General features: G+C 37.8%; 1 protein-coding gene across 18 annotated transcripts in view; it reads left to right on the top strand.

Annotated features, from left to right (window-relative positions):
• TRPM6 (transient receptor potential cation channel subfamily M member 6) overlaps window positions 1–25,044 on the top strand; it is a 183,377-nt gene that overhangs the window by 92,739 nt on the left and 65,594 nt on the right. For 7 of the 18 annotated variants that reach the window (XM_045373104.3, XM_005581940.5, XM_005581941.5 and 4 more), the window contains 8 exons: window positions 3,932–4,066; window positions 5,482–5,535; window positions 8,197–8,337; window positions 10,674–10,766; window positions 12,388–12,665; window positions 14,200–14,428; window positions 17,809–17,961; window positions 22,300–22,446. In XM_045373104.3, the coding sequence (XP_045229039.2) occupies window positions 3,932–4,066; window positions 5,482–5,535; window positions 8,197–8,337; window positions 10,674–10,766; window positions 12,388–12,665; window positions 14,200–14,428; window positions 17,809–17,961; window positions 22,300–22,446 (1,230 nt within the window). Of the gene's footprint in view, window positions 1–3,931; window positions 4,067–5,481; window positions 5,536–8,196; window positions 8,338–10,673; window positions 10,767–12,387; window positions 12,666–14,199; window positions 14,429–14,561; window positions 16,550–17,808; window positions 17,962–21,219; window positions 21,351–22,299; window positions 22,447–25,044 lie in introns of those variants that run through there. The other 11 variants (XM_074017666.1, XM_074017665.1, XM_074017668.1 and 8 more) reach the window with 8 other exon arrangements.

The raw sequence follows: 25,044 nt of genomic DNA, 5'->3' as shown, positions 1-25,044 counted from the left end.
GGTTTTAATTTTATTTTATTTATGTTATTTTACTTTTAGACACAAGGGCTCACTCTGTTGCCCAGAATGTCATGCAATGGTATGATCATAGCTCACTGTAACCGGGACCACAGGCGCATGCCACCATGCCCAATTAATTTCTTTGTAAAATATATTTTATTTTATTGAGACAATGATTTGCTATATTGCCCAGGCTGATCTTGAGCTCCTGGCCTCAAATGATCTTGCTACCTTGGTCTCCCAAAGTGCCAGGATTACAGGCATGAGCCACTGTGCCTGGCGTATGATTTTTAATTGATTTTTGGGTAGATTTCTATCTTGTTATTTAAAACTCAAAGTTTATTTCCTGCTTTAAAATGTAGTAAGTGCTCACATTAGAAATTAGTGGAAACATAAAAAAGAAGAAAGACTGCCCATAATGCTAATGATAATCACTATTAATATTTCATTTTAAAAAATGATAGTTGTGGCTATAAGACAGGTATATTATTTCTGGGCCAAGCTAATTAATATATGCACATTGTTTAAAATATCAAATGATATTAAAAGGCAATTTTAAAAGATGGTAGTTCTCTGCCCTGCTAATCACAAGAGCTAGTACTTAGGACGTTTTTGATTTTTCTAATGCTTATAAATCTCCATATTTCTAAATAATGTCATATTGCTGTATTTTGGTTCATCAGTTTTAGAAATTTTTCAACACTTCTGTCTTGTGGGCCTCACGGCTGCAATGTGGACCGGTTGCCTCTCCTCCCGGTGCGCAGCTGTCATGCCGGGATGCACACTCATCATCTTGAGGATTCCCTTGCCTCTTTCCCATGTTAGACGGCATGTCTTCTATGTCCCTTCCTCTTTGTTTACTCATTTATTTTGATGGTATACATGTTTCAGTAAGTTCCTGAGAAACGGAGTATGAGAGATACATATTTTGAGGACTTACATGTTTGGCTGTATTTTAATTCATGATTTAAACTATTTTTTACTACAGAAATTTGAATGCCTAGCTTGCAGCACCCAGAATTTCTATTGAGAAGTAAACACTGTTTTTTTTTCCCCCAGATTCTCTGTCACCATTTTTTTTTCCTCTCTGAAAGTTAAACAAAAAGTCTTTCTTTTCCAGTGTTATGATGTGTGTTGTTGTGAGTCTGTGTATCCATTTTGTTGGGCACATGATTTCCACCTGCCAATCATATGTTTTCATTGCATTCCATTCTATTCTGTCCCGTAACACACCCCCCCCGTTGTTCTCTTTTGTAATTCCTATTATTTGAATATTGGACCTTATGGACTGCTTCTCTAATAGTCTTATCTTTTTCCTCCCATGTTTCCTATCTTTCCTTTGGTAACTTTGCTCGACTTTATTTTTTTATTTTAATTTTATTTATTTATTTTTGAGATAGGGTCTCACTCTGTTACCTAGACTGGAGTGCAGTGGCATGATCTCAGTTCACTGCAACCTCCACCTTCCACACACAAGCAATCCTCCCACCTCAGCCTCCTGAGTAGCTGGGACCACAGGTGTGTGCCACTACGCCAGGCTAATCTGTGTATTTTTAGTAGAGATGGGGGTTTACCATGTTGGCTAGGCTGGTCTTGAACTCCTGGGCTCAAGCAGTCCACCTGCCTCAGCTTCTCAAAGTTCTGGGATTACAGGTCTGAGCCTCAACTTTAATTTTTAAGCCTTCTATGAAGCTTCTCTTTTTCTGGTAGCAAACTGTGAATCTATTAATTTCTTCTTTTTTTAGTTTTTAGTTGTTGTGGGTTCATAGTGGGTGTATATATTTATGGGGTATCTGGGTTATTTTGATACAGGCATGCAATGTATAATAATCACATCAAGATAAATGAGGTATCCATCCCCTCGAGCATTTATCCTTTGTGTTACAAACAATCCAATTATAATCCTTAATTATTTTAAAATGTACAATTAAATTATTATTGACTATATTCATTCTGTTGTGCTATCAAATACTAGATCGTGTTCATTCTTTCTAACTATTTTTTGGTACCCATTAATTATCCCCCTTATCCCCCTCAGTATTCTTCCTAGCTTCTGATAACCATCCTTCTGCTCTCCATCTCCATGGATTCAATTGTTTTAAATTTCAGCTCCCACAAATGAGTGAGCACATGTAAATTTGTCTTTCTGTGCCTGGCAGTCTATTAATTTGTGAGAGCAAATTTGCTTCCTGTTTGCACCCTCCCCTGTGTTTTTCATTAGCATCCAGAATCCAATATTTTCTTTTCCAGATGGAGTCTTGTTCTGTGGCCCAGGCTGGAGTGCAGTGGTGCAATCTTGGCTTATTGCAACGTCCACCTCCCAGATTCAAGCAATTCTCCTGCCTCAGCTTCCCAAGTAGCTGGGATTACAGGTTCCTGCCACCACACCCGGCTAATTTTTGTATTTTTAGTACAGATGGGGTTTCACCATATTGGCCAGGCTGGTTTCAAACTCCTGACCTCAGGTGATCTGCCCTCCTCAGCCTCCCAAAGTGCTGGGATTACAGGCATGAGCCCCTGTGCCCAGCCCAGAATACAATATCTTCTTTTACCTTTTTGAGGATATTAATGAGAGCTCTTTTGAAGTTTTCTTCTTCTTACATTGTCTACTTCCTGCTAGTTGATGTTTTTTGATTCGGTTGGTTTTGGTCTTTTTGTTAAAGTGTAGTGGATAAAAGGCTCTTTGGAAATTCCGAGCCTGCAGTTGGAGCTTGCTTATAGGTTTGAGTTTCACAGTAGGGTGTTCTGACTGCCCTTAGTTCAGGGGCGCCCAGATACCAACATATTCATGTCTTTTCTCTTGTATTGGTGACATTACCAGAAAACAATCCTCTAATTCCCTGACTGGAAGGTGTAAGCCTTGTTGCTAGTGTTATGGGAATCAAAGGGGAAAGATGACTGGAGAGACCCCAACATTAGGGATTCAGCATGTATGCATGTATTTTGTTGCTGTTGGAATTCTGTAGTAAGTATCTGTTTGTCTCTTGACATTTTCCACTTCTACTATTTGGCTTTCTGGTGACTGCTCAGTCAATTACGACTTGACCATTGCTTTCCAGCTTCCAAAATGTTGCATTCTTGTCTCCACTCTTGTCCTCCTTGTGCTTGTAGATTTATTTCATAACAAAAATCCCTTTACTGTAGTTTTAATGAAGTTTTGAGTGGGAGAAAAATTAGATGAGCGTGTTCAACTTGCCATTTGTACCCAGAAGCCAGGTAGAGTTTAAATGAACACATGACAAGTAGCAAAAACAAAAGAAGAAGAAGAAGCCTTGAATGTCTATCAGAATTGCATTAAGCCCGTACGTTCATTTGGGAACCTTTGAAATCTTTACAATAATCAGTTTTCCCATCCAAGTACATGGGACGTTTTTTGATTTATTCAAGAGGTCTTCACTGAAGTCCTGCACATTTCTTACTAAGACCATTCATTCATTCACTCATTCATTCATTCATTCATTCATTCATCCATTCAAGACAGGGTCTCGCCCTGTTGCCCAGGTTGAAGTGTAGTGGTGCATTCGTGGCTCACTGCCGCCTTGACCCCTTGGGCTCAATTGTTCCTCCCACATCAGCCTCCCAATTAGTTGGGACCACAGGTGCATGCCACTATGCCTGGATAATTTTTGTATTTTTGGTAGAGACATGGTTTTGCTGTGTTGCCGAGGCTGGTTTGGAACACCTAAACTCAAGCAATCCACCTGCCTTAGCCTCCAAGAGTGCTAGGATTACAGGTGTGCGCCCCTGAGCCTGACCTAGTAATACTGTAATTAAATTTTTTTTCCTTTTTTTTTTCTGTACCCACTGATGGCAGGACTTTATTTTAAAATTGTTGTGTTTGTGTTCAAATTTTGAGTTCAAAAACATGTAATTCTTTAGTTATTTCTACTTTCTTAATTGTCTTTACATTTCTTATTTGTACTTTCTGAAGCCTGATGCCCTGGAACAAGCAATGTTAGATGCTTTAGTGATGGATCGAGTGGATTTTGTGAAACTCTTAATAGAATATGGAGTGAACCTCCATTGCTTTCTTACCATCCCTCGACTGGAAGAGCTCTATAATACAGTGAGTATGGAACATTTCATCAATCATTTCCCTCCAGATTCGAGAAGAGCAATGATCATCAAGCAAACCATTAAGGCAAAACTCCTTATCCGAGGAAGCGAGAAGTAATTGGACTTCCCATCTGAAGCTGGATCTAGTTCCAGGCTTCTTTCCCCAACATTTATAAGTAACTAGAATTTCTATACATCTTCAAATTGCGTGCATGTTAAAACTCGTCGTGCAACCCTTCCTGACATGAAGGCACCAAAATGTCTACAAATGCAATCATTTATCGTTACCTACATGGCTAACATGGTTCAAATTACCCTTAAGCTCCCACTTTAAGGTCCATAAATACTCCTGAGGAAAATTCACTGCTATGAGCTCAGTTCTCTCTTGCTGAAGCTCCCTTCTGCACTCTTCTCTAGCATTCTTTCTTTCTAATAAAACTTTCCTTATTCAAAACCTATACTGTTGTCAGTAAATTATTCCTACTACCTGTGAACCAGTGACTTTCTGTTGCCAGGGGTCTGACACCTTGCCCGGTGATTATTTATTGATCAGCTTAAGACTTGTTTACCTTTTTGAATGTTCTTGTACAAAGATAGTTTATAGACAGACTCTTCAACCAAATGAGAAACATTCTTACCAATTCTGTTTTATCCTAGTAAAAACATAAAGACTAAAATGTGAATAAGAACAAATTGCCTTTTATTGAGTTATTGGAAGTATCTCAACCTAAGGCCACTATTAAAATACTGTTCCTGTACCTTTCCCATGTAAACCCTTTGTTGAAACTAGCCTGGCTCACACACTGTGAAAACACCAATTGCTCAAGCCATGCACACTTCTCGAAATAGCCTTCGTTGTCCTTTAAATCTTATTCTTTCTTCAATGATTTATTCAAGTCTTGTCTTCTTGATTACTACAGTTAGTTCACAATGATTTGTTCATAGAGTACCAATTATTTGTAACTCTTTTTGAACCCACACATATATTGTTGGTTATTTTTTAGTGTAAGTAGCCACTCTTTTCTATTATAAACACTCCAGGAAAATAGTGCTTATATTTGTCTGAATCCCTGATTGAACGTAGTAAGTTTTCAATAAATATTTGTTGATAGAATGTGCTTGTATGATAGGATTTGTAATTGTATGTTAAAGGATGGTAATCAATTACCTAAGATTCATTTCTGTCTCTTATCACATGAAGTCTTTACTATCTACATATTTGCATCTTGCTTTGAAAAATATTTCATATAATTACATCTTCTCTTGGAAAACACCTTTAGAATTAATTGGCTTAAGCTTCGTTACCAAAAGTGTTGAACAAAACTTTCAGTATTCTGAGTTACTTATGCATTCTGAAATAAAGGTTTTACCTCCCAGCACATGGTAATTAAAGAGAATAATTCCTCCTTTTGTTCTTTATTTCAGAAACAAGGACCTACTAACACACTCTTGCACCATCTCGTCCAAGATGTGAAACAGGTAACCTAATTAAGAAGGCGTGAACATGTCTTTATATATCGCCTTAGCTTTGTGTTGGAGGAGTCACTGAATTTTGCTTTGTACAATGCAGATTTGGATTGTTTTGTTAATTACCTATCTTCTTTACCTTGATTTGAACAATTTCATCAACAAACCACACTCTTAGACTTTTTTCCTTAGTTTACTTTATGTTTTAAAAAACTTGATCCACCAGTTAGGTGATATTTGCTAATAAAAAGCCATGAATCAGAGACATGCAATGCTTCTCACCAGACTTCAGCTTACCACGATACAATGGTGGTGCCTGTGATGATGATACCAGCTGGAAGTAAAGAACTCTGTGGTTGCGTTATCCTTATTGGAGGACTAATAAGTGATTTCCATTGTTTTTGATGTCAGTGATAGTTCCGGCACTCTCTAGCTGCTTCTGTGAGTGTGCATTGCTCTAGGCAGTCAGGTGGCTCCCCTCCCTGTTCTATACTCTTGGTCATGTTTTGCTCATGGTGTTCTCAATGAAGTGTGATTTAGGTCAAACTTAAAGTATTTGATTCCCCATTAGTTACCAAAACCTGCCAACTTTAACAAACTTTTATACCTCAGTTTCTTGTCTTTCCATTACCAATGACTTTTATCCACATCACCTGAACATTGGGAGTACTTTTTATTTGTCACTATGGTTAAAATCCAAGGCACATTTTAAAAATTCTCTTATTTTTCCAAAGTCTGATATTTTGTTAGAAGGAATGTGAGCTTTCAGGTTATGTTGATGTGGCGGGAGAGTCAGAGTGAAAGGAAGACATTTCCTTGGTAATTTTTTCTTTTTTTTTTTTTTTTTGAGATGGAGTTTTGCTCTTGTTGCCCAGGCTGGAGTGCAATGGTGCAATCTCAGCTCACTGCAACCTCCACCTCTCAGGTTCAAGCTATTCTCCTGCCTCAGCCTCCCGAGTAGCTGGGATTATAGGCGCCTGCCACCATGCCCGGCTACTTTTTTGTATTTTTAGTAGAGATGGAGTTTCACCATGTTGGCCAGGCTGGTCTGAAACTCCTGACCTCAGGTGATTCACCTGCCTTGGCCTCCCAAAGTGCTGGGATTACAGGCGTGAGCCACCGTGTCCCGCCTATTCCTTGGCAAATTAGCAGTAAGCAAAAGTGTCCATACTCATGTAAATTTAGTTTGTATTGATTTGTGCAATATGAAAATGATTTTCTTTAATTTTTTTCTTAAACTCTGCCACAGTAAACTGTAAAAAAGTGATGAACTAGGTTAAATATGTTCTAACTAGCAGCAATAAGAGCATTACTTTTGGCATTCTTTGAAAAAAGTAAATTATGAATGTAAAAAAGAAAAATTAAATTATTTAAATTCGTACATATATAACCTTATTTCTTGATCCAAGCTTTGTGAACATTAGTCACAATCTTCATTTCAGAGACCTTGTTCAACACTCTGTGTGCCTTTAAAAATTTACTGTAAATGGGCAGTTCAAAAGTGAAGAGTTATGAAGAGGTAGTAAAGTGCGATTTAAGGAGTCAAAATAATTTTCATTTAGACTAAGACCCGCACACTTGGAAATCTACCACTCAGCCCTCCTGCCAACCGACCATAACACTTGTCTTGGCACAGCCTCATGGTTTTGTTTGTTTGTTTGTTTTGCTTTATTGCAATATTCTCTTTATTGTGGCGGTCTCAAACTGCACCCACAATGTCTCTAAGGTATGCCTGTATAGAGTTTCAGATAGTTACTCAGCTCGGCCAAGTGCATATGCTAAACTCTGGGTAGACAAAGACAGAACCTTCCACACAGTCTGTAAAGGAAGACAGACATGCACGCTGACAACTTCAATACCCTTGTAATATATCTTGTGGGATTTTGGACCATAGGGAAAGTGGATTGTAGACACAAAGACCCCCAAATATGTCCTGAAATATAGAAAGCACTATACTGTCTATACTGAATTAAGTTCAATTCAAGGAAGAACCTGGCTGCCTAAGCCTTATGTTTTAATATCGAATTTGACTCTGTCATTCTATGTTCCTTGTTTTCATTTGTTCTACTTCCTCCCATGTTCTTGTTTTACATATGATGTAGTCAGTGCAGTGCAAAGTGTTATATCCATTTCAACAAAGAGAGAAGCTGAAAAGCTAATCCAGTGTTGATTTTGGATCACACACATTCAGTGTAGACTTTATGATTTTTACTTCTGTTGGAGTAGCTATATTATTTCTAGTTAAAAAAACTCTCTATATACATATTTGTTTGTTTGTTTGTTTTTCTACTTGTTTAATGTTTTTCTCTTACTTCCAGTTAGGAACTCCATATGGAATAAAAAAAATTTAAATGTATTTTACTCAAATGTGTGTGTATATATGTTTGTGTGCATGATAAGGAGAGTGAGAGCAAGAGTTAGAGAGAGAGAGCATGCATAGATGGAAGCACACATTTAATGTCTATGAAATGAGAAAGCATAAGGCTAAGATATTTTTCCTTCTGAACTGGCAGATTGCATCAATAGCTGGTCACTTAAATTAATCAGTTTGTAAAGATATTTAAAAGGTATGTCTACCTCTTTGCAATGAATTTGATTATGTTCTAATGGCATGGCAAGAGAAATGGAAGAAGATAACTAAAAGTTAAAAGTCGTCGCGTGTTTTTGTTGCAGCATACTCTTCTCTCAGGCTACCGAATAACCTTGATTGACATTGGATTGGTGATAGAATACCTCATTGGTAGAGCATATCGCAGCAGCTACACTAGAAAACATTTCAGAGCCCTCTACAACAACCTCTACAGAAATCAGAAGGTAGAGTAATTGAAAAGTGCCTAAGTAAAATTGAGAATGATTAGGAATTGTTTTAGAAAAATGGCCTGGGACGTTCAGACAAAAATAGCTCCTAAAATGGTCATTTTATTTATGGACATTTGTTATCTGCTGTATGTGAAGTATACTGTACTAAGTGTTGCAGTGTTGGCCTGGGATGCATAAGGATCAGAAGTTTGGAAACTCTTCAACTGATTTATGAATAACTAGCCATAATATAAAACAGTATATAATACATGCTAGAGTGACTTAGAAGTGATGTGATGAGGCAGGTTAGAGGGAGAAATGACCAGTTCTTTTTTTTCCCTTTTCTTTCTTTTTCTTCTGAAAATACTGATATCAAAAGCTTAATCAGATTAGATATGTAAACTCATCACAGTCCATAGTCTGGAGATAACAAACTTGGTATAAGCATGTAGTGATTATATTGACAGATATGTGTAGACTGTCCTTAAAAACACAAGTGATACATATTTTATTTTCCATGATAGTTTGAAGAGTCTAGGAATGTAAAATTAGAGTTGTTGGTTAGTAGTTAGCAGAGGAAACTGCCTATTTCTTGAAATTGCCATTATGGATTAGCAACCTGAGGAAACTCATTCTTATTAGAAGATGAGGGGAGGATTAGAAAATGTAGTTTGGGGTATTTTTGTTGAGAGAAGAGAAGGAGCAGTAAAGGGCACAGCCTTTGGGTATTCAGGTATGTTTCCGCTGTGACAAGGAGACCTTTGTTGCTAGAGAATCAGTGTCATATGGTTTTAAGGGAGGAGACTGGAAAGGCAGTTTGGGGTAAGATCCCATAAACAGCATAGAATATCAAGCTACTTGGGATCCTTTATAAAGAGTCAAGTGACGTGAAAGCCCAGCTTAGCTTTCAGAAATGAAAAAGCAAAACAGGAAACCCAAATCTGACACAGAAAAATTAAGATTTCAAAGGCATAAGGATACACTTAAGGAGGTCAGCTACTTCATTTAGACATTGCTGTGAGATTCCTGGTGGCAAGTAGGAGGACTGACTGTGGCGTTGGTGCAGCTCAGTGTGGAGCTTGCTAGGGAAGTTCCCTTAAGTGCCCTTTCTTCAAATGGCCTGCCAGTATGAAGTCACCCGTTTCTTGGATTGTCTTCAGTGGAGTGCAGAGTTGATTGTGTGTCATATTAAACTAGACTGTAGTAGTTACAAGCACATGATTTTGGAGTCAGAGACATCTGGCTAGGATTGCCTCCTAGTTTTGCTCTTTAGTCGCTATGTAATCTTGAACATGAAGCTTAACTTCTCTGTGCATGTTTCCTCATCTATAAATGGGAATAGTAACGCTCCTTTTATAAATTTGTCAGAAGGATTACATAAAATAATATATGAAAAATCCATGCTCCTGGTACACAGGGATGCAGAGTCATCGTTAGTAATAATCGTCATTATGATAATTACTATAATGACACTATTAATTCTATATTACAATAGTAATAATAATTTGGGTGTTGCCTTTAAAAAGTCTTCACCTCATCATTTCTATGCTCGGTTTTTTCAACAAATCAGAAACTTAAATAAAGCAGTTCAAAGCCTATAGTTTGGGTTGGGCATGGTGGCTCACGCCTGTAATCCCAAGACTTTGGGAGGCCAAGGCAGGAGGATTGCTTGAGCCCAGGAATTCGAGACCAGCCTGGGCAACACAGTAAGACCCAGTCTCTAAATAAATAAATAAATACATTTTAAAAAACAAAGCCTATGCTTTTTATCATATTTTATGTTAGTCCCTTTAAGAATGTTTCTTTTGTTTTTGTTTCTTGTTGATAAAAATTTCATGCTAATGGCAATGAGTTGTGCTGTTGCTGGGCGTGGCCACTGGAGTTCCGGTGGAGATATTATATAATACCTGAGAAATTCCATAACTTTCTGTCTTAACCTTAACCTTGGAGCTGCTTGTGAATGGGAATTTTTTCTTATCAGAACTGTAAATCTTTATTGCTTATTCTGAACTTGTTCCAGGGAGAGAACATCCATTCATTCTAATGGAATTTCCACATAGTGAAGGAATGCAGATATATAATAGGGAACAAAAGAGTGTGTTCTCTAAGATGTTAGGAAATAACAGAATGCACAATGAGATCATTAGAGGCTCTTGTTGGGTGCTAATCATGGATGAGAGACAGAGGCATGGCTATTTGGTAGGACACAACATTATATTTGGTTTTGTGTTATTGTCTAGAAATAAAATATTGTGACCACTATAATCTTCTCCCCTCATTTTGTCTTATTTTAAAAATGAAATAATAACATGTGCCAGAGAGTGACCAGCTTTGTTCCAAACCTTTCCCAGCACCGGAGACGCTCCTCAGGAAATAGAAATGAGTCTGCAGAAAGCACGCCGCACTCCCAGTTCATTAGAACTGCACAGCCATACAAATTCAAGGTACCATTTACTTGTTTTTAGACTTGAAAGAAAAATGTTTTTTTTACAACTCGAGACTGTTTCTTCATTTACATCAAAGAAAGGGAGGTGTAAATAGAGGGACTATTTATAAGTGCCATAAACAGATGGTGCGAGTCAAAAGCATAACACAACTGTCCAGTACCAACAGTGAGCAAAGGCGCAGTGATGCTCTGGACTTGCACTTTAGCCTCTTTTCCTTGTTGCCATCCCTGCTGTGTCTAGACAGTGACTCAGTCAGGTGATCTGTGGGATGGTACTTAAAAAATGTGATCATTAACCCAACACCATACTCTGATGTCTTGTTCCCCAAGGCCAGTTGGATGTGAAGTCTGTTTCCTTCTTTTCCTTCACTTCTCTGTTGCACTGACCTTTTGCATCTTCTTTTTAAAAATTTTTCCTTTTTGAGGCTTTCTTGAAATTAACATAAATCTAATATTACAGCATGATAATGATGATGATGATGAGTGTGTGCGTGTGTGTACAACATTGTTATTCCTCCTAGTCTCATACTCCTCCAATCCCACTTTACTCTGAGAATAAATGCTTTTGCTCAAGAATTTCCATGCAAATGGTTATTCTGTTAGCTGAAAGAGGTTTGCTTTCCATAGCCCCTGGTATGAAAGAGGTAGTTCATAAAATTACCGTTGGTCATCATCAATGAACATGAATTCCTTTTATTTATAGAAATAGAGGAAATGGATTATAATTTTTTGCTATGACCTCTTAAATTAAAAAGAATAATTATTGAATCTTTAGTATTTGCCAGGCATTATACTGAGTGCTTGGTTGAACTTGGAGGGTAGGTGGGGAGGGGAGGATATAACGGTGTCTGAGAAATGGTCTCATCTTCCTCAAAGTCATAACCATAGTGCAGTATGATGAGCCCAGAGATAGAGACACACAAAATGATATAGGAGTACGTGAGGAGGTAGAGTGGCATGGTAAGTGGGGATTTATCAGGTGGAGAATGGTATTTCATGATCACCTGTTACCGTTGCTGATAAAGATAATCAGAATTAAAGGAAAAGAAACTTCAAATCAATCTATTTGAATACATGTTGGCTACACTAGAGATGTTTTCCCAAAGGAAAGATAATGAATCTATTTGCTAAGTGAGGTTAGAGCTTTTTAAAAATACATCATTCTCATGTATCCAATATGTTATTTTGACCCATTTCCTTGAGAAATTAAAAGTTATCATGTAGTCTCTAATTCAGCACTCATCATACTGCACTGTGGTTATTATTTTGAGGAAGATGCAACCATTTCTCAGGTATTGTTATATCTCCCCCTACCCACCCATCTTTCAAACTCATATTAAGCACTCTGGGTATATCCTAAAGAGGTACTGCTTTAAGTTATGCTAAATGACCTTAAGATATATCAGTTTAGGGACTCTGGATCTGTTAAATGCAACAAGAAATAGATTACCTTTTATGATCTAAATTTTGCTTGCTGGCTTGTAGAATCTTATTATTGTTTCCATCTCTTTTTCAGTAGTGATTTAAAAAAAATCTGTAGGACACCTGCTGTGTTGAATTAGGTAAAACATCATGCATCTGAGTATTTGAAAACTCATTCCTATTTTATTTTCCAACAGGAAAAGTCTGTAGTCCTTCATAAATCAAGGAAGAAGTCAAAAGAACAAAATGTATCAGATGACCCTGAGTCTACTGGCTTTATTTACCCTTACAGTGACCTGCTGGTTTGGGCTGTGCTGATGAAAAGGCAGAAGATGGCCATGTTCTTCTGGCAGCATGGAGAGGAGGCCACGGTTAAAGCAGTGATTGCGTGTATCCTCTACCGGGCAATGGCCCATGAAGCTAAGGAGAGTCACATGGTGGATGATGCCTCAGAAGAGTTGAAGAATTACTCAAAGTAAGTGTTCTCTCTTCACTTCATACTAAACATCAACACTTCTTAGAATGGTTAGACACTTTTATCTCTCTCATCTTTAAACTTGTAGGACAAATGGACTTACTGCCATGCATTTTATGGACTCTCCTATTAAAAGGGTCTTCAAGAATTCTAAGGAGCTTTGTGAAGTAAAGGAAGGAGAGGTGGCCTTCAAGTCAGGGGACTTGAGTTCTAGTCCAGCTGTTGACTAATTAGACAAGTCAGTTGACCAGATTTCGGGGCTTTAGTTTCCTACCTATGAAATGTTCAATTAATGATTTTGAAAACTCCCCCTAACTCAGAACTCTTTGATGCTAAATTAAAGTAAGACATTGTTTTCATTAAGTATCTCTCAGGAGGGAAAACAAATAAATGCATTTTGTTAAAGAACCAGAGAGTAATGGTGGAAAATAGAAGTTAAAAATGCTTTTGGTTTTTAAGTTACTAAAGTGTTATAGTAGTGAAGAAAGAATGAAAGCTAGAATCAATGGAAACTAATTTATAATTTTGATTTAAAAAATTCCCAGGCTGGAGGCAGAGGTTGCAGTGAGCTGAGATTGTGCCACTGCACTCCAGCCTAGCGACAGGACAAGACTCCATCAAAAAAGAAAAAGAAAAAATTCCCAGGCTAGAGGCAGAGGTTGCAGAGAGCTGAGATTGTGCCACTGCACTCCAGCCTGGTGACAGAGCAAGACTCCATCAAAAAAAAAAAAGAAAAAATTCCCAGGCTGGGTGTAGTGGCTCACACCTGTAATCTCAGCACTTTGGGACACCAAGATGGGAGGATTGATTGAGGCCAGGAGTTCAAGACCAGCCTGGGCAACATAGCAAGACCCTGTCTCTACCAAAAAAAAAAAAAAAAAAAAAACCCAAATTCCAGAGAATGACAATGTCTACCTTTCAGAAGAAACATTCTCCTCGAAAATCACATGAGGGTGTCTCTAGTTCTAGGTCTATAGCTTTCTTAAGTCATGTAGGTATTTTATAAAATCTTTTTTTAAAAAAGTGATTCCATAGCTTTCCTCACTTGCTAGTTGGGTTCTGAATGGTGTTTTTTGTCCAAAAAAGCAACAAAACAAAACAAAACAAACAAAAACAAAACTTTATTAGATCTTATCAGGGAGTCCCAACCAAGCTATGTATAAGCCTATGTGTAAGTCCCAAACCAAGCTATGTCCAATAATGTGGAGTGGCTACTCCCCATGAATAGCTCAGGTGTAAATTAAATTCTGTATGCTACAATGTAAACCTCCTAGTTCTGTTCCTTCAGGAAAGGGAGAAAAATCTCATTAGTGAGCAGTAATTCCTTTCAAATAGTTTCTGGAAACTAAGATTATTAATCTGCTGTTTGGTGTTGTTGGCTTTTTTTTGTTTTTTTTGAAAGAAGCCTTCTGAATTGATATTTTCTGAGTCTCACATCCAATCTTTTACAATGTTTCTAAATGTTCTAAAATGTTTCTAATAATGCAGCTCTCTCACCTGCCTTTGTTTTCTTCATTTGCCACCTTCATGGCAGACAGTTTGGCCAGCTGGCTCTGGACTTGTTGGAGAAGGCATTCAAGCAGAATGAGCGCATGGCCATGACGCTGTTGACGTATGAACTCAGGAACTGGAGCAATTCGACCTGCCTGAAACTGGCCGTGTCGGGAGGATTACGACCCTTTGTTTCACATACTTGTACCCAAATGCTACTGACGGACATGTGGATGGGGCGCCTGAAAATGAGGAAGAACTCTTGGTTAAAGGTAAATTTACTTTACTTGCTTTATGGAGTTTAATGTTAGTTTTGTATAAAATTCTGTACTCGAGTTACATTTTCTTCCAGAAGTGTGTCTTCAGGAAAACCAGTTAGTATCTTTGAGAGCTCGTTTAGAGATTCTAGTAGGGGAGCGCAGCTACTCCTATACCCTTGACGGAAGATTGGTCCTCTGTCGAGGATGGTCGTCTTCTGCGACTGAGCGACCACCCGAGCGTGCAGCTTTGGGAGGGATGAACATGGAGTGGTGAGGCAGGAAGGGGACACCTGCCTAGCTGGCCAGATCAGCCGAATCAACCCTGGCGATCAATGGGGTGACAGATGTCACAGCCAGATCGGCCTCACATCCCAGTTAATATCTTTGATTCTCACAGAAGATCTGGGGTCTCCCCAGAGGAATCTGCGAAGATGACTTATCTCCCATGGCCACAGTTTCCTTTTGAATAATGGATATAATTGTACCTGCCCTGTCCACCACAAAGATGAGGGTGGTTAGAAGAAGTTAAAAGCGTAGACAAACATATGTAAGATTTCATTATTACTAGTTGCTATTGCCTCTGATAATTATAACAAAAGTAAATGAGACTTTTTAGTGAATTTTTTTTCAGTGTAAGAATACTAAGAGATAATAAACTAAATAAAATTAATAACTTCTGTTGTTCTGCTCACCCAATATGTGTGTGTGTGTGTGTGTGTGTGTGTGTGTGTATGGTTTTCTTTCTTTTTTTTTTTTTTTTGAGAGAATAAGTGACTGTTTCATAAGGCTGCCCTCCAATACATTTGTTCACATGACTAACCATCTCAAAATTCTCAGCCTCATCTGTTATCTTAAATTATCAAGAATAATTTAGTTGACTGCTAAGGACATTTACCTTTGACATCAAACCTAAGTCTAAAGGCTTTAGGTTATGGCCAAGCCTAAGGAGTACACATACTTATGAAACCAAATAAAATGAGACACAGAGTGAGTATTAAGAACTACATAAGTCTGTATTTTATATTTTAATTTTATTTTTCCTAGAGTTCTTAAAAATATGATGTGTCCCAAACATAATGACTATTTTTTCACTGATGAAATTTTAGAAAGAAGAGAAATGTCAACCAAAAAGGATCTCAACATAAATCCTTTTAAAGAAAATATCAGAAACAATAATTGTTTTCAGAAGTTCTCCAGTGATCTGCTTTGATTGCACCCTTGGAACTGAGGAATTAGAGATGTGAATGAGTTCACCTCTAGCTACATAAGTTCAACGTTCAAGGAGTGAGATAAGATATAGATAGCTGGTAGTTTGAGAAATAGTTTTCCTCATGTTTGTGTCCTGTATGTACTCTAGTTTACTAGAAATCCTTATTTTTGAGAACTTAATGAATTCTTGTTCTTCATATACTTCATACCAAAAAGAAGACTTAAGTGAAGTAAGACTAAATGTTTTGCCCCAAAACATAGAGTGAGTTAATAAAAAAGGCTGAGCTATCTACTTAAAGTCTCTAAGCTGTAGTAAACGTTCTTCAGCAGTGTCTAGGTCCTACTCTATCAGTGCTTGGTTGGTGAATTTTAGAAACAGGTTTGCAAATAATTGTAAGATGTCCTGGCTAGGCTAATTCCAAGTAGAAAAAGACTGTAGGAAAACCATGTAGAGAGATGTGGATGGGAAAACTCATTGTAATGCTCCATCTTATCCCTTAGAGATTGGATACTGATGTTGTTGAATACTATCTCATAAGCCAGTTGTTTTGCAATGGACAAGGGCAACAGAATGTGGGGCCTCTTCAGGAAGTTGACTAGAGATTAATTAGTACAATATTACCACTGGGCATGGTAACTGCAATTTTTTCAGACCTACAAGATTGCATGTATTTTGGGTTCTACAGCTGTACAAAAAACAAACACACAAAATCCTATTAGAACTGAAGAAAGTCCAGAGAATCTTCACAGGAGATCAAGCTTTAAAACAGGATGACAAAAGATAATTTCATCATGGAAAAAAAAAAAGGCCGACAAGGATATGACTTCAGTTTGCCATACTTAATAATGAATGTCAAACAGGTTAAATCTTCTTTTTGGTCACTGAATACCAGAATACTAAGGCCTGCTTTTAGCTTGAAAGAGGTAATGTTCATCAAGTTGATATCAGAGCATTTATTAAATCTTTTAAACTCTTTACCTTGGAAGGCCATGCAAGTTGAACTTAAAAAATTTTTTTGAAAAGACTGTTAGTAATTCACGAATAATAGCAATATAATGAAAAAAACTTGTGGATGTCTGGATCTATACCTTCCTTGGGTTTTACTAGTAGGGAAAAGACACATGAGTGATGGGAGATGGATTTAACAGAAGGTGATGGTATACTTTTAGATCCTTGATTTTATAATATCAACAAATTTTAATGTGTTTTTTGTGGTAATATGTACTTAATGGCTTTAAAATATCATTAAGCAGTGTGCTCACTGAAAAATAATACTTGTCACTGCCCTGTCCTGCTACTCCTAGAGGTAAATAATTACCATGTAGTATACATATTTTTAAACTTTTAAATGCATATATATGCATATAAATAGCTAAGGTTTTTACTTTTATTTTTTAATAAAAATGGGATCACTCTATGTTTCTATACAGTTGGCTCTTCATATCCATGGGTTCCACATCTGCAGATTTAATCAACTTCAGATAAAAAATATTTGGAAAAACACCCCCCAAATAAATAACAATGCATTAAAAGTTATACAAATGAAAAGTCAATACAGTATAACAACTATTTATATAGCATTTACATTGTATTAGGTATTATAAGTAATCTAGAGATGGTTTAAAGTATAGGGTAGGATGTGCACAGGTTATATGGAAATACAACAACACCATTTTATACCAGGGACTTGAGCAGCCTTGGATTTTGGTATCCTTGGGGTCGGGAGTCAGGGGTGTCCTGGCACCAATCCCCGTTGGATACCAAGAGATAACTGTAATTTGATTTTTTCACTTAACAATGTAGCGTGGCTACCTTTTCATTATATTCAACATTGCCTTTGCCTTTTTAATGGTTGCACAGGAGGAAAGGTTATTCCAGACCAGCTGTCCCTCTCTAGATAGACATTTAGGTTGACACCAGTGTTTTGCTTTTACAAATAGTCCTGCAATGAACATTCTTATCTGCAAATGCTTGTACTCATGAGTATTTCTGAGGGAGACACTAGAACTGAAGTTGCTGAGTGAAAAAATTATTTATAGAAACAGGATGAAAATTGAACTGGGATGGGTCTGGCATTTTCTATACACTGAAATTCTTAATTTTGTTATTTGTCTAGTATGTGCTTTTATGGTCCCTACTACTTTGTTTTGCTTTTTTTTTTTTTTTTTTTTTTTTTTTACAGATTATTATAAGCATTATTTTACCACCCACCATTTTGACATTGGAATTTAAAAGCAAAGCTGAGATGTCACATGTTCCCCAGTCCCAGGACTTCCAATTTATGTGGTATTACAGTGACCAGAATGCCAGCAGTTCCAAAGAGAGTGCTTCTGTGGTTAGTGCAAAATCATAATGAACTGAATTTTTTTGTATTGACTGCACGCAAACATACACATCCTTAAAGTTTACTTATATAGCCATCTTTTAAACAAAAGTTACATTGCCTCTATTTCAGGCCAGTGATGACAGATGGTCCTGGGGTTATATGTTATTTTAAAATGCCTCTGACTAATCAATCAAGCATTTAATTCTCTTGTATAATCTTAATCATATTATGCTATGGTCAGGTTTACTATGTACAATAGACCTAATTAACCCCCATATACAATTAAGCAAAATATCCTATTTCTACTTCAAAGCCAAAATCAAAGATGTGGTTTGGACATAGCCATATACCAATTTATTAATTCAATGACTCGTTAGTGGCCACTTTACATGTGCTAGATGTTCTGTGGACACTGAATTAATTAAGGCAGATACAGCCTCTTCCACTGTGGGGCTTATAATCAGACAGAATATCCACAGTATTTCACCATTGTTCAATTAAAACAGGTATTGAAAAAGTGTTTCAGCCGGGCGCGGTGGTTCACACCTGTAACCCCAGCAGTTTGGGAGGCCGAGGCGGGCAGATCACGAGGTCAGGAGATCAAGACCATCCTGGCTAACACGGTGAAACCCCGTCTCTACTAAAAATACAAAAAATTAGCTGGGCCTAGTGGGCGCCTGTAGTCCCAGCTACTCGGGAGACTGAGGCAGGAGAATGGCGTGAACCTGGGAGGTGGAGCTTGCAGTGAGCCGAGATCATGCCACTGCACTCCAGCCTGGGCAACAGAGCGAGACTGCGTCTCAAAAAAAAAAAAAGTGTTTCAAGTCGGTTCATTATAAATGGCTTATAATCATAACAATAATCTTCCTTTTGCCTTTAAATTTAACTTAAGCAGTAAGTATTAATAAGCTGCTATGTTTTTAGAATTTTTCTAGGCATGGTGTAAGGGGTGGAGGCAGCACTTTTGATGGGATAGATAAGATTTCATAACACTAATTAAGTCATACAATTTATTAGCTGAGGAATGTAATTTGCATTGTGTATTGTGGCAGGAGACTGAAGGCAGGTGATACATAGATGCTCTTTAGAGTGTCACTGTGTTGTCTTCTTGTGGTAAAAGTGGGTAATAATGAATGTAAAGAAGGCATTTCTGGTAATTGGAGAAGCAAAGCCATTATTCTGGAGCTGAAGCTGTATAGCATCAAATACTGCATTTGCTCACTGAGGTTTTATAAAACTCCTTATTGAAATTTCTACAGGCAGAATAACTTTACTATGTGAAATTTAGATCTTTTTAGCCGATAACCTCTTGAAAACATGACCTTTGATGACATGAGTTTTCTTAGGACTAAATTATAGTAAGATGGCAGAATGGGTTAATCAACAGCAGAAGAAGACTCTTCCCATTAGGAGTCAGTAGGTGAGGATTAGGGCTTGGTGACAGTTTTATGATTGAGGTGGTGTTTGAGCTTGACTTGAGGATGTGGAGAGGGAAAAGAGCATGTCAGTGAGAAGGAGACTATAAGCAGGGTCATGGAATTGGGAAGTGGCAAGGCATATGTAAAGCATCACAAGTGGTATGGTTCGGCTGGAATCTAGGTTATGAGGGTTATGTGACAAGCTGGGAGTACTTGTAGGAATGACTGGAAAGTAGACTGAGGCTAGATCATATAGACTCTTGTATATCCTGTAAAGGAGTATGATTTTTATTCTGTAGGTTACGGAGAGCCAGTGAATGTGTATGCCAGAGTAGTGAGATGATCTGACTATTAGAGAAATTATTCTGCCTCTAGGGCATAGGATGGTTTAGCAAGAAGACTGGCTGGAAGCAGGGGGAACATAGGCCGAGGTAGCCATCCAGGTGAGAAACAGTAAGTCCTTTAACCAGGGTCAGTAGCAATGGACATGGAGAGGAAGAGGGTCTTTTAAACAAGGCCATCTTGAAGGGACACAAGGATAATTGGAGAGGGAGTGGGTTCAGAAGGGGAAAGATGAGCTTGGTCTTAGGTTAATAAATCACAGTGAAATACTAAGAAAGCTGTATAACAAAATCTATTCTATCAGAGCATCATTAAGTGGGAAAGATGACTGCAATACAATGCAAAACAGACATGGATCATAGTAGACTTATTGTTGTAGTTACAACTTTAATCTGTGTACCTGCTGGTATCAGATTACAATTAGAAAAAAAGAGTGTGGGGTGGTTGGGGGTGTGGGGGTAAGGGGAGATATATATATAAAAGTTATTCAAGCCAAATGTTTTTGTCTTTACCTTCTTCTCAGTAAAAAAAAAAAAAAAAATCTGAATTTATATTCTCAGGTTGTCTTCATTATAGCAATTGGTGTCTTTGAATTCAACTTAGAGACAGGCCCCATCAGCACTTTATAATCCACTCCAAAGTGTCAAGAGCAATTAAGAGCTAATGAAACACTCCTGGAAAAATAATAAGAGAAGTTATTTAATAATAAAGTCATTACTTAAATTGCTTTCTGGGGTCTTTCTGATGTGGTATTGATGTCATTAAGAGCTCATAAGTGATGACTTTTCTCATTGGTTTTATGCCATTTTAATTCTAGGCTGGTTCAAACCTGCTAGGAACTGGGCCAATTCCTACATTTCTAAGTCACAATCCCAACCCCACTGCCCAAAGTGAAATAAATGATTGAATAATTGATCAGGCACTGATGATAACCCATCTAGATGCCCGAGGCCTTAAACATCACATTTTTCTGCAATTATATGGACAGCTCAAGCAAAATTTGATTCATTCCTTGGCTTAAAAATTTTTGCTAACCTTGCAGGTCTGACATTAAAGAGATAACTTTTGTGGCTAGGTTGCAAGAATGGACTAGTTTGAGAGGCAGCAGAGAACATTCCTTTCTTTTAATATTACTTTAAAAAATTAAAAAGTACACATTTCCTATTAAAAAACTAAAACCACCTAGAAATCTATACAGTAGAGTGATATCGCTTTTGCTTCCCTTTTGCTACCCTTATATTGCTGCTTCTAAAAGGTAGCCAGCCTGTAAGTGCTTCTTTCCTCTTCTCTTCTCTTCTCTTCTCTTCTCTTCTCTTCTCTTCTCTTCTCTTCTTTTCTTTTCCTTCCTCTTTTGAAAGCTCGTTCTGCATGGGTGTTTGTGTAGTCACATTCAGTCATCTCCTGCTCTGCCTTACATATACTCATTGCTAATTCTCTACATGAGTTAATTCCCTTGGACTGACACATACCTTTTGGGTAGTTGATGAAAAATCTGATTCTTTCCCCAGAAAAATGCATGTACAACACAAATACTTGCACATGGTTGCAGGGTGTTCAAGGAGCTCTAGAAGCTCAGAAAGCACGTGAACTGCAGGCAAACAGACCCTCTGCTATAAATCAGTGGGGAAGCTATCGAAGGTCAGAATCCTAAAACTAATACAGTACCTGAATTTCCTATGACAAGGAATGGCCATGCATCATCAATGGATGCTCAATTTGTTCTTATGTGTTAAGGAAATCATTGTATTGTTCATTACTGATTTCACAGGGATTTTATGAGTATCCTTAGGTTCCAAAATTTAAAAACATACAAAAATTAGCTGGGTGTGGTGGCGGGTGACTGTAAGCCCAGTTGGGAGGCTGAGGTACGAGAATCTCTTGAACCTGGGAGGCGGAGGTTGCAGTGAGCCGAGAGCATGCCATTGCACTCCAGCCTGGGTGACAAGAGCAAGACTCCATCTCACCAAAAAAAAAAAAAAGAGATTGAGAACAGGGACCAGTTTTTAAATCCTTGGAACTACTCTTACTTTGGGTTTGATTACTACAGAGTCAGCTTGCACTTCAGAAATAACTCATATGTTTTACCTGGCCAATAATTTATACAATACATATAGTTTTCTCTCCCTTCAAAGGTAAGATTATAATTTGGCATACGGGTGCCCAATTATTATTATTATTATTATTATTATTATTATTATTTTGAGACAGAGTCTTGCTCTGTCACCCAGGCTGGAGTGCGGTGGCATGATCTCGGCTCACTGCAACCTCCGCCTCCCAGGTTCAAGCGATTCTCCTGCCTCAACCTCCCAAGTAGCTGGGATTACAGTTATGTGCCACCACACTCGATTCATTTTTATATTTTTAGTAGAGGCAGGGTTTCTCCATGTTGGCCAGGCTGGTCTCGAACTCCTGACCTCAGGTGATCTGCCCACTTCGGCCTCCCGAAGTGCTGGGATTACAGGTGTGAGCCACCATGCCCAGCCAATTAATTTCTAATATATTATTTATGATATTTTTTGGATGTTCATGCTTGTCACTATTTTAGTTAAGCTGCTGACAAGAAAATGATTATTTGTTTATTTTATAGAAAGAGTATGATTTGGAAAGGGGCCATGATGAGAAACTGGATGAAAATCAGCATTTTGGTTTGGAAAGTGGGCCCCAGCACCTTCCATGGACCAGGAAAGTCTATGAGTTCTACAGTGCTCCGATTGTCAAGTTTTGGTTTTATACGGTTGGTCTCATTACAACAATATATGTCGGATGAATGATGGTTGATAGCTAGTGATGATATTGATAATATGCCTGATTTGCCACTTTGCAATAAAAATGTAGAAACCTAGTTAAAAAAAAGCGAGGGCATGACAAAGTAGGTAGCAAAGAAGACTGGAGGAAGGCAGGGAGAGGTTAGGGTGGAGCTCGCCTACTTTTTGGAGTTTGAGAACAAGCATTTTCTTCTCTCTTTGAGTGCTAAGAGTTAGCACTGTTATTGTGGGAAGATCTAGCTGGCTTTGCCCTACTGGTTAACGTTGCTTCTGTCTCTAAAAACTCCTAAGCTAGGAATTTCCATGGAAAGAAACACTGGAATATTCTTTTCTTTTTTTTTTTTTTTTTTTTTTTTTTTGAGACGGAGTCTTGCTCTGTCGCCCAGGCTGGAGTGCAGTGGCCGGATCTCAGCTCACTGCAAGCTCCGCCTCCCGGGTTCGGGCCATTCTCCTGTCTCAGCCTCCTGAGTAGCTGGGACTACAGGCGCCCGCCACCTCGCCCGGCTAGTTTTTTGTATTTTTTAGTAGAGACGGGGTTTCACCGTGTTAGCCAGGATGGTCTCGATCTCCTGACCTAGTGATCCGCCCGCCTCGGCCTCCCAAAGTGCTGGGATTACAGGCTTGAGCCACCGTGCCCGGCCTATTCTTTTCTTAACAATGTGACTGTGGTTAAAACTCTCTTGGCGTTCCTATCAGAGTCCCTCAAATATGTTGTTGCACATTCACAAAATGGTAAAACCTTACCATTTGAAGGGAGACTGAGCATTCAAAGATCTGTAGAACAACCAAATTAACAGCAGTGTTTGTAGAATTAAGCAATAGGTGGGTGGGTTCTTAGAAAATCAGCAATTGAATCAGCATTTTCTTCGTAGGAATGTGTTATATAGATAGAAAATGATGCAAGTGTTTTTTTTGCCTTCAGTAGTATATGCTTATAAATATATAGAGAAAATGAAATATTTTAGAAGCTGAACTGTGTGAACAAATACCAAATCTATTATGGATAGTAGAGCGACAGAGAAAGCATGAACTATGCTTTAGATGTGTCGAGTGCTTTTCACATTTATTTCATAAGTTTTCTTTTCTTTTTTTTTAAATATTTTTTTCCACGACACAGCCCTCAGGAGATCCTGAGAACATGTGCTCCCATAGCATTTATTTTTCTTATGCTTATCTATACTTAAATAGCTCATGGCCAAGAGTTTGTACATCTAAAACATTTGAAGTGTGACTATAAAAGGATATTTATCTAAATGTGTTGTATTTCCAAATATTTACCTGGCCAACCACACACTTATTTCCTATACTTATTGAATAAGTACATAGCTGTGTATGATTTTTATCTGTTTCCAAAAATCACATCTGCTTTCAAACAATGAGGTTTTGCTATTTTTGTAACATGCAACAACATATACGAAAGACTCTGACAGGAGTGCTGGGAGAGTTTTAACCATTGTCATACCATTGGGAAAAGCGTATTCAGGCGTTTCTTCCCTTGGAAATTTCTAGCTCAGGAGCTTTAAGAAACAGGAACAAAGCTAAGCAATAGCACAAAACCAGCCAGATCTGCTCACCATGGTGTTTTTAATAATTGGAACGAAACAAAAAGAGTCAAAAGCAATACTGCCAATGTCCAGAGTGTTTAGTGCTTAATTTTACCTAGGTGTGAGTGCTTCGGTTGCTTGTAGCCTTTGTGTAATGCCACTTTGGACTAATGAGTAAACAGACTTAACATAGCCTTTAGGAATCCAACCTGTTCTCAAGTAGAGGAATTGTGGGCTACTTTCTCAATCTGAATATCTACTTATAGAATTTGTTTGTAGTCTTTTGCTTATAAATCTTCCAGATTCAGATAGTCGTACACTATACATATTAGAAAGAAAGTTATGGCTGAGGGTAACCTAAGGTTCAGGTCATTCAATTTGATTTTACTGAGAGCTGACTGCTGTCTTTAAGACATAGTATACTAGGCAGCAGAGGGGGCGGTGAGAAGAAGACATTGCCAAACATCAATACTGACTTCAAGCAGCTTGCAGTTATGTAGGGGAGAACATTGATGTATGTAAATGAGTCCAGTATAAGGAATCAGTGTATGGAGATAGTAAAATACAAATAATAAAATATATACAGACAAATGGGCTAAGGTCTGAACCTCAGAGTAAAAGTTAAGGAGTCAATTATCTAGCCATGCTGAAACCAATGACAAAAATACTTAAATGCTTGATAGAACAAATTAACTTAAAGTATGTCCTTGAGGAGTCATCAAAAATACTCAGACTTTGAGATATAAATCAAGAGAAGTATAGAATTACTGAAATTTACCTTTACTTTCTTACATGCTTCTCTTCTACACCTCCTTAAATCATAGGCACTATTATCCATTATGACTACCTAAAAGACCACCTATTGTCAATAATACCATTCTTATATAGTTAGAAATGGTTTAAGCTATTCTCTATGTTATCTGTGCAGAACTAAAGTTAGAAGCAGAGTTACCCATGTAGGTAGATAAAAATATATGAGAAATAGGGATCAAGGTTAAAATAATATGCTTTTATGAGAATGAA

The sequence above is a fragment of the Macaca fascicularis genome, chromosome 15, assembly GCF_037993035.2.
Source record: "Macaca fascicularis isolate 582-1 chromosome 15, T2T-MFA8v1.1".
NCBI lineage: Eukaryota > Metazoa > Chordata > Mammalia > Primates > Cercopithecidae > Macaca > Macaca fascicularis.
Note: the sequence above shows the minus strand (reverse complement) of the source record. Positions and strands in the feature narration are given on the sequence as shown.